Source organism: Neomonachus schauinslandi, chromosome 16 (genome assembly GCF_002201575.2).
Source record: "Neomonachus schauinslandi chromosome 16, ASM220157v2, whole genome shotgun sequence".
Classification (NCBI taxonomy): domain Eukaryota; kingdom Metazoa; phylum Chordata; class Mammalia; order Carnivora; family Phocidae; genus Neomonachus; species Neomonachus schauinslandi.
Window position 1 is genome coordinate 16801896 of NC_058418.1, and position 14163 is coordinate 16816058.

The following is a 14163-nucleotide window of genomic DNA, read 5'->3' on the forward strand; positions in this document are numbered from 1 at the left end:
GATCAAGGGATTCTCCCAATGTCCTGCCCCGAAGAAAAGACACTGGGAGGAACCCCTGTGGCCGGGCCCCCCCCCCCCCCCCGCTTGAATCCCTTCCACAGCCTCCTGAGCCATTCAGCTGGTCCCACAGTGAACCCTTCCATGTCACCTGGCGCTGTGGCTTCACCTCGCTACGCCTGGCCACAGAGGCCCGGCCTCAAGGGATTCTCCCAGTGTCTGCCCCTGGCCTCAGGGCCTTTGCAGGTACCCCGCTGGCCTCCTGGGTTTCTCCCCCATCTCCTCCCCTTTCCCCAGAAGAGTTCCTCCTTCAGGTCTTGGTTCCAATGTCACATCCTTCCAGCAGCTTCTCCTGAGACCCCTCAGGTCACAGATACCCCTCTGATGCTCACAGTCCCGGCACATCTGTGACTTATTTGTGTGTCTATTTACTGTCGTTCTCACTAGATTCTCGACTTCATCTGTCCTGGCCTCTGCACAAATCTGACAGAGCAGCCACTAAATGTGTGATCACGAGGTTGTGTTTATTAAATGCTTACTATATGCCACTGCTCTTGGCAAGTGTCTAGTATCAACTCATACAGCCCTCAGAAGACCTGCATACACCAGGGGCTATTATCACGCCCCCAACATACAGAGCCAGAAACTGAGGCAGAGAGGCTCACAACCCTGCCCGAGGCCACTCAGTTAGTTCAGAGGCAGAGCCGGTCCGGTCCGGTCTCGAGGAGGACGGGCTTCTTGCTCGCCCACCGCCCAACCTGCCGCATCTGCTCCGCAGGGCCCGCCTGTCTCCTGCTTCGGCCTCCCTTCCCCCTCCCCTGCACCCACGGGAGCTCGGCCCCCTGACCTGTGAACTTGCACTGCTGCAGGAAGCCCTGCAGGAAGGGTGAGTCTGAGAAGAGCATCTGCTGCAGCCGCTCGGCACCCACGTGGAAGACGGAGTTGATGAGGAGCCGGCCGGAGAGGTCAGGAAGCAGGGCGGCCAGGTCAGCTGGGTGACAGAGAAGGACAGTGGAGGCTGCACTGCTCCCTCCTCGGAGCAGCCCCTCGCTTCCCCTCCGGTGACCGCTCCTCTCCACTCCCAGGCCTTGCACAGTGGAGGGGCAGCCCCATCCTCCCGGGCCCGGGTGGACGCTGACCAGAGCACTGCTTGGCCCCTTTCTGCCGCAGAGGTGGCTTTAGGGCGGGCATGTCTGCCGGGGCTCAGCCAGCCAGAGCCACCGTGACCAGTTCACCGAGCAGCACCCGGAGGCCCAGCCGGCTGCGCCCCCCTCCCCACGACGGCAGGGGTGGGCCTGTGCTCCCAGGCTCACCTGCCTGAGCTCTCGGCCACAGTGATTGGCTCGGGGGTGGGCCTGGGCTCCAAGGTGGACCAATGAGAGCCAAACCTAGAGCTTCTGGTGCCTCCCATGGGAAAATCATGCTTTCTCTCTGCTAGACTTGCTGGGGCAGGGCTGGGGAGCTCTGTACCACCCCCCCCCCCCCAGAATGGAGGCTACCTGAGAAGGAAGCTGGCACAGAAAATGGAAAGAGCAATAACAAGAGCCAGCACGAACTGGCCCGAGCACTTTACAAATATTAACTCACTTCAATTCTCTTAACGTCGACCCTATGAAGTCCGTATGACTATTGCTCACCCCCTTTTTCAGATGAGGAAAATGAGGCTCGAGGAGTTAAATAATTTGCCCAAGTTACACAGCTCGGAGGTAGTGCGGCCAGCATTTGGACCCTGGCAATCTGGCTGCAGAGTCTGTGCTCTTACCATCTGCCCTGCTGCCTTCAAGGCAGAGCTAAAGACAGATTTCTAACAACACCATCTGAATGCCTGCACCCCCCAATTTCTTAGTGCCGTGAGCCAGCCAATCCCTTGCTGATGCCAGTCTCAGTAAGGGCTGTCACGTGTAACCGAAGCGGACGCCTCGGGCCACCTGCCTCACCTTCCTCCCCCGTGGATGAAGAGGAGTTACTCGTGTCTGTCAACAGTTCCTCACTGCGCAGCAGGTCCAAGGGGCCCACGGAGGTGGGCCCCTCAGGGGGGGTCGGCTCAGTGCTCGGGGGTTCAGCCACCGGGGTCACTGTCTGGCTGGAGGAGGCGTCTGGCTGGCTGTCCGTCTGCTCCTCCTTGTCCTCCTCTGCCTGCAGAGAAAGGCTTAATCCAGCTCGGTGTCACCTCCACTCCAGCCTGAGGGCCCCCCGTGTGCCCACATTGGCCATAAGGATTTGAGACTGTAGGAAAACCGATGCTGGGGGGTTGTGTGTGCACATAAAGCTTCCAGCCAAGCTGCAAGGGGCCCTGGGGCTGCCCAGATGAGGGCCTCTCTCAGCCCCTACCAGGCTGTCCTGCGTGCCTGGGCCATAAGCCTTCTCATGCCTCTCCTGCCCATCTGTCTATCCTTCCATGCCTGGTCTGTCCATCTTTGTCAGTCCATCATTCCTTCTTTCCTTCCATCCATCCAAGTCTTGCTTCTTCTGTCTCTCAGTCTCTTCCTGTCTTCTGCCCTTTTGCCTCTCTCTCATTCCCTGTTTTCTTTGCCCATCTTCTCAGCTCCATCCCATCCCTCTATCCATCCCCTCCCTTAGCCCTCCATCCACCTCTTCTCTGGCCCTCTGTCCCTTCCCCTTCCCCCTGCCCCAACCTCTCAGTCTGTCCCTCTCCCTGACACCACTCCCCACCGTCCTCTGTCTCTTTCTGTCAGCATCCTCCTCCTTCCCACATCCTCTGCTCACCCCATGATCTGCATCGCTGCTGGCCCGGGAAAGGTTGGGGGTGACGTGGCCACGGCGCGAGCCCACCGGGCTCGGCTCCTGGCTGTTGTCGGCTGCCCCCGAGGGGGTGATGTCACTCAGGGCAATCACGTCTCCCACTTCCTTGGGGCTCCTGTGGGGAAAGCAAGGGTGTGGAATCGCTGTATCTTTGAACCCCACACACCCTCCTGGTCTCCCAGACCGTATGCCCACCTCAGTCCACCCGGGACTCCAGGAGCTCTGCACACAGCCCCTACTGTCTCCCCCACCCCGGGAACCAGCCACCAACCTCTGACTCACCCCAGACCGTTGAGCTGCAAGGGGCAGACATAGTCCTCATCCTCACTGGTGAGACCCAGCTCTGAGCCGTAGCACTGATGCACCAAGTGCCAGAGCTCCCGGGGGCTCAGCGTCTGGGCAGGGAGGACATGGGGTTGGCCTCCACCTAACGGGGCCCAGAGCCCTTCCGGTCCCTGTCCCCGCTAGCCCTCAGGCTCAGCATTCCCGAGGTGTCCACAAGGGGGCAGGAGCGTCTCCGGTCTCCGCCCTCCCCCCATCCAGCTCCACCCCCCCCCACCAGGCAGGTGTCAGGGTGCTTAGGACTTGCCCCTTAGGTCCTCACAAGACTCCCACATCCACAGGTTAGCGTTCCCAGATTTACAGAGGAGAAGTTGAGGCCCGGGGAGTGGAGGTCACGCGCTTGAGGTCCCACAAGTGACCTGGGGCACCACGGGGATTCAAACCCAGCCGGACTCCAGAGCCAAGGCTCCCACCCGCCACGCTGTCCTGCCCCCATTTTCCTGAGCGTTCCTGGCCCCAGCGGCTGGAGGCCCATGTCGGAAGAGCAGTGATAACCACAGGAGCTGGGCAGCCAACCACTGGCTTGTTACGGGGTGCCAGGCCTGGTGGGCAAACTCACTGAATCTTCTAGAACACTTCTGTAAAGCGCTAACATCATCATTTTAAGGCAATGACGCTGAGGCACAGAGGTGCTCAAGTGGCGGCGGCAAGACGTGACCCCGGGGCCGGGGCAGGGCCAGCCTGCCTCACGAGAGCTGACCTGACTGAGCACTTACTCTGGGCCCAGCTCTGGCTGCTATGAAGTAGGGAATGTCCCTCTCTGATGGGGTTCAGTGACTTGCTCCAGGTCACTCAGCTCCTCGGGGATGGAGCCAGAACTAGAACCGCCCCCGCAGTCTGGCTCCAGGGCCTGACCTTTGAACCCTCCTCCCGCCCTCACCCTCTCTGGAGTCTCTGACACCTCGCTGTCTCTCTCTCAGGCTCCTGTGCCCACACCGTCACCCCTGATCACCCCTGAGGAAGGGCACGGCTGGAGCTGCCCCCGAGGGGACAGCACAGGAGTGCAGCACAACTGGACAAGGGGGTTGGGCTGCTGAGGTGCCGCAGGCCCCCCCGTCGCAGACACGGACCATGCCCCCCCCCCCCGGCCGACAGCTAGCCAACCTCCCCCCCTGCCAGCAGAAACCCAATTTGTTTGGGGCGAAAAGCTTCCCCAGCCCTAGGGATAAATTATAACTGGTTTACACCAAGTTTTCCATCCGTCCTTTGCAACTGGGGGGGTCCTTTTAGCCAGTTCTAGCCAAAGACATGCAAAGAGGAGTTGGCTTAAAGGGGGCTTTCCCTCCCTGATAAAGGAAAGTGCCCTTCCTACCCACCCATTTTCTCCTTCACGTTTGGGACACTTATGTGACTGAGGGCATGATGCCTAGGGCCGAAGCAGCCATTTTGCAACCACGAGGCAACAAGCATGTGGACAAAACATCAACATGCAGAAGGCGGACAGTGTGGAAGAATAAACAAGAGCTGGGGTCCTTATGACATCGGCGAGGGACGGGAGCCCTCAAACCCACCCTGGGCTGCCTGCCTCCAGACCCCTAGTTAGAGGAGCGTCAGCATGATACAGAACCCAAGTGCCACGGGTCAGAACCCCAGCTCTGCCACATAAAATGCCTCGTGACCACGGGAAGGCTATCCCTCCACACTTCACTGGTGAAACAGCTGCCCCCCCCAGGGTGGTTGTGAAGTTAAAGTGAATTAATGCCTGCAATGCTCAGAGCAGGGCCTGGTACCCAGGAGCACCCCAAGTATTAGCTACTATTGTTACTCAGGAAGTAATTCAGTATCTGTTTGCTTAAAGCACGTGTGGTTGAGTTTTCCGTGACTTGCAGCCGACTGTATCCTACCTAAACTCGTGCAACCACAGCGAGCGTGGCCGGGGAGCCCGGAGGCCAGCCCATCGGAATAGGCCGAGTCTAAAGGCCCTTACTCAAAACCTCTGGGGCAAGACATAAGTCAAGATTAAGAAGTTTGGGGACCTGAGAAAGATAATGCAGTGCCTATCCTGCATGTAGTAATATGGTACCAATAATGATGATGGTATTGTATTTAGTATCCAGTGCACTATGTACCAAAGGTTCTCCAAGTGTGGCCCAAGGATTTCTGGGGGTCCCCCAACCCTTTCAGGAGGTCCATAACATCAAAACCATTTCCGTAAGCGTGGTTAAGCGTTACTAGTAGTACGAGATGCTACTTTCCTTTTTCGCTTTTATTCTCACACTGGTATACTGTGGAATCTTCCAGAGGCTACGTGACATGTGACGCTGTCTTTTTCTGGGGCCTCATGCAGTGTGTGCTCGTGTATTGTTGTGGTTAAGAATTCCCCAGTTTCAGCTTCTAATACAGCAGATATTGGTAGATATAACCCACTTAAACAAAAGCTCTTTGGGGTCGATAATTATTTTAAAGAATAGAAAGGGTTCCTGAAGCTACAGACTTTGAGAATCACTGGCATATTCAATATTGGATAGATACTATAACTTTATGTTGATTTACAATCACATCTAAGATGTACCCCAGTCAAACACGTTAATATTTTTTGTCCTGAAACATAAGAGCGGTCACATGGAGATAAACATAGGCCTGTGCTATCCAAGAAGCACGTGCCGCCATTTAAGTTTAAATGAATCAAAATGAAATGAAATGAAAAATGCAGATCTTCAGCTACACTATCCACTTTTCAAGAGTTCAACAGGCCCATGTGGCCAGTGGCTGCCATACTTTGACAGCACGGATGGAGAATCCTCTCATCGTAATGGAAAGTTCTATTAGAGAGTGCTGATGTAGACTAGAAATAACCATGTCAGCTCAGGGTCGGATTTTGCTACGGCACACACAAAGGTACCTTCTCATTTTCAGAGCATTTTGGATTTGTGGAGGTGAAGAAAGGGCCATGGATACATGGATATGTGTCCGTGGGGGCAGGGCCAGGCACCAGAGCCCATGGTAGCCCCTGCTGGGGTCTACACAGGAAGCTGCAGGCAGGGCAGGCCTGTGCCCATGGAGGAGAGCTAAGGGGCCCTCCAGTTCCCCAAGTTCTGGCTCTCCTGGCTCCAGGACTCCCCCCAAGTCTGCCATCCATTTTCACCCAGACCTACCTTTTCAAGCAGCGCATTCTGCCAGAGGCGGAAGATGAGAAGGAAGCAGCGGTCCCGGGCCCCAAAGGAGGTGAAGAAATGCTGCAGGAGAGAGAGGAGTGTGAGGGCACGGGGGACAGCCATGGCCAGAGGGAGCGGAAGCTCCGTCACCACCCACACTTTGTGCCGGGATCTCCATCCTGACGTATCCATTCATTCGTCCCGTCATTCACTTCACAGAATGTTTATCCTGTGCCCAGCCTGGCACCGGACGACGCTGGAGTCCCTGTGACGAGGAGACGGCCCCTGGCCCTGCCCCCAGAGCTCACAGTGCAGAGCAGGAGACAGGCACAGCCCTGGGTGGGTGGGCTGTGAGGGAGGAAGCCCAGGGCACTCTCCCAGTCTCCTTCGGCCAGGAGGGATGGTCACCTAATCCACATTTGGCCAATAAAACACAAAGGGAAGTCTGCTGGGAGGTCTCCCCACCATTCCCTCTCCCTTCCTGTCTGAGTCATTGGTGCCAGGCAGCCATCTTGGGACCACGAGGCAACAATCATCAGGATAGAATGGAGCGTCAGGGAAGGCTTCCAAGGAGAGGGGACATCTGAGTTGACAGATATGTGGGAGGGAAGAATTCTACTATTACTATTATCCAGAGAAGCTATGTGAAGGGGCAGGCCACAGAGACTGAGACGAGGGGCTGGTGGGGGGGGGGGTCCAGGTCAGAGGTGACGGGAGCCTAGGGCAGGCCAGTAGGGGTGGCGGGGGAATAGAGAGAAAGCGCGGTATCTGAGAGTTCAGGGTGCAGAATAAACAGGGCTTGGGATGGGAGGGGCTGGCTGAGACCAGTGACCACAGGCCGCCTGCCCCAGCCCCAGCAGGTCCTCCGGCTTACCTTCTCGCTCTCAGTACAGATCTGGATGGCATTGGGGATCAGCTTGGCTGTTTTTTCCTTCTTCAGACACGTCACTTCCTTCAACTGGATGGAAATCTGAAGACGAGAGGCCGGTCAGAAGAGGCCCAGGCCCAGCCCGCCCCAGCCCCTCCTCGTTTTGTCCCCAGTCGGCTCACTGTGGTTTCCCAGCGGAAGATGTTGCTGTAGAAGCAGATCCAGTTCTCGGAGAGGTAGAGGCGGCCCTGGAGGAGGATCTCGCGCTGCAAGGCACAGGAGTAATCTGAGGCGGCCGAGGGGAGAGACGGCAGACGCCTGAGTCACACACGCTGTGCCGGCCAGCGCGGGCGGGACAGGCGGGCGGGCAGCACGGGGGGGCTCAGGGCCCGGCCCGGGGACGGGGTCTGCGTGGCAGGACTCACCCACGATGAGGCGTTCGGCCTCGGGGAGTTTGCTGAACAGTTTCCGGAAGTCCTCGTTCCGCTGTTTGTACGTGGGGCTCAGCATCTGGGTGAGTTGGGGGGTAAGAACCCAGCTGGGGGTTCACATCCCTATACTTCTGCCCCACAAAGTGCCCAGAAGCCCCCCCACCCACCCCGGTCTTCCCCGGCCCTTAACACAAGACTAACCATCATGAGAGCGGTCATTTACTGATTTCCACTGTGCCAGGTACCCACCGGCACCACTGACTCTTAGCGAGTGCTCCCTTCAGCCTTGTAAGGTTGGGACAGTGTCTCCAGAGACAGGCCCAGAGAAGTTAAGCAACTCACTCAAGGACACACAGGAAGTAAGCCGCAGCACAGGATGTGACCCTAGGTCCACCAACCCCAGCACCCAATTCCTTGACTGCTGCAGCTTGGGGCTCCTGGCCCGGCACCTGTCCCCCTCCCTGTCTCCCCTCCAGCCAGCCCCCCCAACACTTACACTGTACCAGCTCTGCATCTTCTGCAAGAGAAAGGAGCAGAGTCAGAATGAGCCCCTAAAGTCCCTGCCCTTCCCCCTGTCTCCCCACCCCACTGGGCTTGCTCCGACCTTGCTATTGCGGATGAAGTTCCGGCTGCCCAGGCTCTGGGTGCTGGGTGTCCCAGGCACCCCCCCCTTCTCCGAGGAGCTGTCTGACCCCTTCTCCACCATGGTGCCTGGTTCAGGCTCAGGGTGGGGTCGGCTCGAGGGCAAGAGCTGCAGCCGCTTCCGGAGAGATGGGGAGCTGCTTGGCGTGCTCCGGCCGGAGTGGGGGGTGGTGCTGGCGGAGGAGAAAAAGAGGGGCATTGGGGCGGGGAACAGGTGAGGTGTGGGGGCAGGCCTATCTTAGGAGGCCCACACATGAGCCCATTGATCCCCACCCACCCATTCGACTCCACTTCTAGCAGCGTGACAGAGCGGGCCATTCCCTAACTCTCTGCACCTCAGTGACTTCGTCTATGACCCATGGGTGATAAACACATGTCCTCATCTGCTTGTTTAGGCACTTCAATAGATCAATACATCAGTAGCGCCTGGCATAGAGTGAGCTCTCAAGAACACCTGCTATTTTTAAAACTAATTTATTCAGACGAGAGCGGGCGCGTTCAGGGTGGTATGGCCGTAGACTAAAACTAATGTATTCATAAATAAATATTTATTGAGTAGCCCCTCCCCACTCAATTGCTTGAGCTAAAAACCTAAGCGTGTGCTTAATTTTTTTCTTGTTCACTCTCCATTTCTAATCTGTTAGCACATCCCACCTGCTCTACCTCCAAAATCTATTTCCATTACTTCTATTATACCCATCTCCCCTGCTCCGGCGCCCTGGCCCAGACTCCATCCTTGCCCTCCTGGACATCACAGCAGGGTTCCCTGGGTTCTCCCTGGGTTCCCTGTCCCCATCCCCGCCCCTTGCTGTCAGCTCCCCACCCCAGAGGGAGCCTGTGAACCCGACTCGCGTCAGGGTCCTTCTGGCCGCATCGCACTCCAGGTAAAGGCCAAGTCCTCATCTTGTCACCCCAGGCCCTGGTGTGGCTCACACCCTCCACTTCAGCCACCCCCAGCCTCCTTTTGTCCCTAAGCTCGCCCGTTGCATTCCCACGTCAAGGCTTCTGCACTTCTGTTCCCTCTGCCTGGAACGGCCTTCCACAGCCCAGCCTGACAGGCTCTGTCTTATTGGGCTCGAATGCTCCTCTTCCCCTGGGGACCCAGCCCCGCGGCCTACCTCACACCACCTCAACTCAGCCAGATGGCCTAGTCATTTTGCCTATTGTTGCCTCCGGCTGTGAATTAAGAAAGTCTTAGTCACCACTGTGTCCCTGGCACCCAAAACTGTACCCAGCACGGAGTGAACTCTCAAGAAACATCGGCGACTGCAGGAATGCTCTGCGCGTTGGCTGGAGCGGGAGCCACCAAGGGACACTTGCTGGCGCTGTACCAAGACTCTGGCAAGCTCTCCGTAGGAGTACTTATTCCTCGGGCAACCTGGACGTGTGACGGTAGCACCATCCCTGCCTGCCAGAGCAGGAAGCCGGGACGCGAAGCAGCCAACCACCTGTCCCAGGACGCACAGCTGCTTGAAGCCAGGGCATGATTCTACCCCGGGGGCCTCCATTGGCTGCTCAAACTTCCCTCTCTTGCCTCCAAGCTTCAGCACACACCATTCCCTCACTGCGGACTGCCCTGGGCTCCCATCCTGTCGCTAACCACTCTGCTGCCACTCTGCCTCTGCGTCCCCCATCCCAGCCCTGACTACTTCCCGGTGGCCACTTGTCCGACGACAGCCCCATTTCTCCCCCGCAGGTCTGTGAGCTCCCCAACGACGGCAAGGTCCTGGTCACTGCTCTGTCCCCAGTACAGCTCAGGACAGGACCCAGGGTACGCACTGCCGTCACACCTGTGCAATGAGTTTGTGGGACAGAATAACTAAGTAAGTAAATGAAATAGGTGGTGATCTGGGCCACTGCCATGCCCCCTGGACGGCTGCAGCTGCCTTCTCCCAGGTCTCCCTGACACCCATCCCCCACTCTGCTCCCCACCTGTGGCCAGCAGGGGGGCGGCTATGAACACCTGAGTCGGGTTGGGGACCCCCTCCCTGGGCCAGCTGCACCTGACTCCAGCTAAATGAACCTCTGGACCCTCTCATCAACCCCTTGCTCACCCTTCCCCAGCTCCTACCTTGCCTGTCCCCTCTGTCCAGATGCCCTCCGTCTCACATTTCGGGAGGGCTCCCTCACCTCCTTCCCGTCTCTGCTCAAGGGATGCTTCTCCAAGTCGGCTTCCTCGCACCTCTATCTAAACCACACTCCCCACCTCTCGATCCCGCTCCCTCTTCATCTTTCTCCACAGCACGTCCTGCGTCCTGCACTTGACCTGCTGTCGTGTCTCTCTCTGCGCTCCGCAGGCGAAGGCGCTTTGTTTCCAGCTGCATCCCCAGGGTCTAGGACGAGGCTGGCGCACGGAGCATTTGCTGGTGAGGACGGAATAGAGCGCCCCTCTCCCGCCCCTCACAGAACCGGATCCAAGGAGGTGTGAGACTTGCCCCCCCTCAGCGACCCCCAGCCACGCGCTCCCCCAGTGCCTTGGGGCCTGACCATGACGGGAATAACTGCATCCGCCTCACAGGGTTGTTGCGGGGAGAAAGTGAGGTAATAGACAGTTGACCCTTGAACAGCACGGGTTTGAACTGTGCGGGTCCACTTATATGGGAACTTTATTCAGTAAATACAGTACGGTCTTGTAAAGCTATTTGCTTTATGATTTTCTTAGTACCATCTTTTCTAGATTACTTTATTGTAAGAATACAGTATACAATACAGATAGTATGCCAATAAAATGTGTTCATCGACTGCTTATGTTATCGATAAAGCTTCTGGTCAACAGTAAATGATTGGGAGCTAAGTTTGGAGGGAGTCAAGAAGTACACACCAATTTTCAACTGCACGGCAGGTCAGCACCCCTCACCCCGCGTTGTTCAATGTCAAGTGCACATAAAGCCCAGCACGTGGTAGGCACTCTGGTTTGATCAATAGGTTCTGTCGGACTAAAACGGAGGGCAAGGCCCTGCCACTGCCCCAGCGCACCTCTGCTCAAGAGACAAACGCTGACGCCGACGGGCCCCAACCAACACCTCGGCCTGGGGCGCAGAGCCCAAACTGACCCCAAGCTCCATCCTTCACTCGCTAAGTATGCATGAAGCACATGCCCTGCGCCAGGCGCTGGGGACATGGAAGTGAGCAAAACAGATACCATCCCGGCCTGCGGGGACCTGACATTCCAGTTGGGGAACCGAGATGAGCAACAAGAACACGTGTCAAACGGAGACGCTGAGCTCAGGCACCGCTCGGCCTGTGCGACCCACGGCAGGCCTCCTGAATCCGAAACTGGGGGTGGGGCCCAGGACATGGAAGCATGTTCAAGTCTGAGGACCACGGACACAAAGGAGGGCTAAGTGGGTGGGTGAGTGGGGTGCAGGGCACACTTGAGCTGAGCCCAAGGACGAAGAGCAGCTCGGCCAAAGAGCAAGGGAACACTGTTTTTAGGGACAGGGGTGTGGAGTTCAGGGACAGGACTGAGCCTGGCGGGTCTGAGGAGTGAGGTGGCCAGTGGGGCAGGAGAAGAAGGACAGGAGGGCACAGGCCCCCCCCCCTTCAGGTCCCTCAGGCCCCTCTGGCCCAGGTCAGGAGTTTGGGCTTCCCCTTGAGGGAACTGGTGAGCTACGGAAGGGTTCTGAAGGAGGGGGTGACCACTTTCCTCCCCTGCCTCATCTTCTCACCTCTCTAGCCTGAAATGCAGACCCCTCCTCTATCTGTCCTACTTTCCCACGGCCGCAGGCCTATGCCCCCAGATCTTGCTCTTTCGTAGGAGGAAGAGGAAGTGCTCGAGAGCAGGCATGGTCCCAGGCAGGCTGTGGCAGAGGGAAGGGAGGAGCCCACTGTGGCTGGAGGACCATTATGGGGGGGGGAGGGACTCGGGAGAAAACAGGGTTTTGCCCCTGCAGACACCTCTCTTCAGACTTCCTGGGCCTACACAGGCCTGGAGCTCCCTCTGGTCAATGAGGGGCAGATGCACATGCAGGTGTGCATAAAAGGGAAACGTGGGGTGGGTCACACGCAGCCGGTGTAGGCAAACGGTACTTTCCCACCGTTGCCAGAAGCCGCCCCACCGCCCCGCCCCACAGCACAACTCTCACAGGGGTGACACTCTCGCACCCAGAGCCTCAGGGTTCTAGCATAAAGATTCACACGGCTGCAGCATTGCAAGTATGCGACAGCCACAAAGTCCCAGAAGTTACACACACACACACACACGCCTGTCCCCGATGCACGCGGGCAGCTGCAGAGGGTCACAGAAACCACAGAAAGTTCCCGATAAATGACATTTACACAGAACGGCCACAAGAAAGTCTCCGAGAAGAGGTGAAAGCAAATGACATTCTACGGGGAGAGCCAGACAAGTAAAGGAGCGGTCACAGAGAACTCAGCGAACGCAGGTACCGTGTAGGTGAACTTAAGCCAGAGGGTCAGCTGGGCTCTCCCGGTGTTCACCGCCCGGTGGGGAAGACACAGCGAAGGGCTGCTCTAACACGGCAGGGGACCGAGGGGTCAGCGGTGGCTGCTGCCAGAGAACCCAGCCACTCACACGGCCACGAAGGACCCAGGGGGTCACGGACGCAGCTCACCAACACAGCGGCCAGCTATGGAAATGACGTGTGCGACATGGTTTACAAACTCTAACAGGAGTGCAGTGTCAGTCATTATTGCTCCCAACAGCCAAGGGTACACCCCAGGTCTCGGGAAAGAGGGTCCCGGGCCCACTAAGAGCCACAAGGGATCTCTCTTTGTGCCCTCACACACACAACGCCCCCCCAGGGTCTCCGCTGCACACACGGAAGCCCAGGCACATCCAGAACTGTCACATACGGATTACGGCTACACACAGGAACTTTCACCCAAAGATGTCATCAGAAGTGACAGGCACAACCCCAGGGGGTTGCAGCCATATACCCCAGGCCCCGGACACACAACGTCATATAGGGACACACACAGGTCACTTACATTTGCACTAAGAGCTAATGTGTTCAGAGGTAAATGTAGGCACAGAGACACAGGGTGATGAATGTAAACGCTACGTACACACACCACCAAGTCACGACTGGACACAGAGGCAACTCACAGTGACACCTGGAGCTACAGATGGAATCAGAGGCAAATTCTACAGCCACACACACAGCCAGAGGGGATCTCAAATGTCTGCACACCAGGGGACCTAGACACACGTACGCACACTCCAAAGTCACAACCAGACACGCATGGGTCTGGCGGGATGCGATCCTACATACAACACAGAAGGTCACAGCCACACGCAGCCCCCCCCCCCCATACACACAACTAGTGTCACAGTAAGACATACTCGGGGAATTTACAGTAACACATGGAGCCACAGATGGAGTTTGACATAAATTACACACACAGCCAGAGAGAATGCACAGTAGGAATGCAGACCCGCATACACACACTTCCAAGACACCTACAATTCATACTCGAAAACATAGCGGGCCAGACAGGGAGAGGAAGTTCAATTCCGGGCCCAGGACCCGGAATTTCAGGCACGAGGCCGGCCGGCCACGAAGCCCCCACCAGCAGCCCCAGCGCCGGGACTCGCCATAGACAGAGGCGGTGGGAGGGGGCCCAGGCCAAGGGGGGCTGCTCCCGGGCCTGCCGCCGAGCTCCGTGGCCTGTGCGCGGGCCAGCCGGGGCTTGTGTGCGCCCCGCATCCACCCCAGGCCCAAAGCCCGGGGTCAGCCCCGTGCCCACCCCTCGCCTCCCGGACCGCGGCCAGCTAGGCCGGAGCCCTCCCCGCAGGCCCGACTCCCCGCGGACGAGCCCGGGACTCCCACCAAAGCTCCGCCACCCCGGCGCGTCTCGTCCTGGCGGTGACGAGCCTGGGTGCCCGCCCCCCCCACGCCCCGCGCCGTCGGCGCCCAGGCCCCAGTGCAGCGCCGGCCCCCTCCCCGCCCCCACTCGGTGCCGCCCCCGCCCCTCCGCCTCGGCTCCGGTCGCGCCACCGCCGAGCCGAGCGCGCGCGGAGCCCCGGGCCGGCCGGCCCCGTCCTCCCGCCCGCCGCGCCCCC

The 14163-nt window shown here is 58.3% G+C and overlaps 1 protein-coding gene across 1 annotated transcript in view; it reads right to left on the reverse strand.

Moving 5' to 3' along the window:
• GRAMD1A (GRAM domain containing 1A) overlaps positions 1-14163 on the reverse strand; it is a 23774-nt gene that overhangs the window by 5876 nt on the left and 3735 nt on the right. Inside the window, exons 2-11 of the mRNA XM_021700805.1 lie at positions 8101-8311; positions 7993-8013; positions 7491-7575; positions 7248-7351; positions 7072-7167; positions 6198-6278; positions 3043-3155; positions 2725-2875; positions 1935-2133; positions 845-988 (exon numbers count right to left, since the gene is read on the reverse strand). Of these exons, the coding sequence (XP_021556480.1) occupies positions 845-988; positions 1935-2133; positions 2725-2875; positions 3043-3155; positions 6198-6278; positions 7072-7167; positions 7248-7351; positions 7491-7575; positions 7993-8013; positions 8101-8311 (1205 nt within the window). The remainder of the gene's footprint in view (positions 1-844; positions 989-1934; positions 2134-2724; positions 2876-3042; positions 3156-6197; positions 6279-7071; positions 7168-7247; positions 7352-7490; positions 7576-7992; positions 8014-8100; positions 8312-14163) is intronic.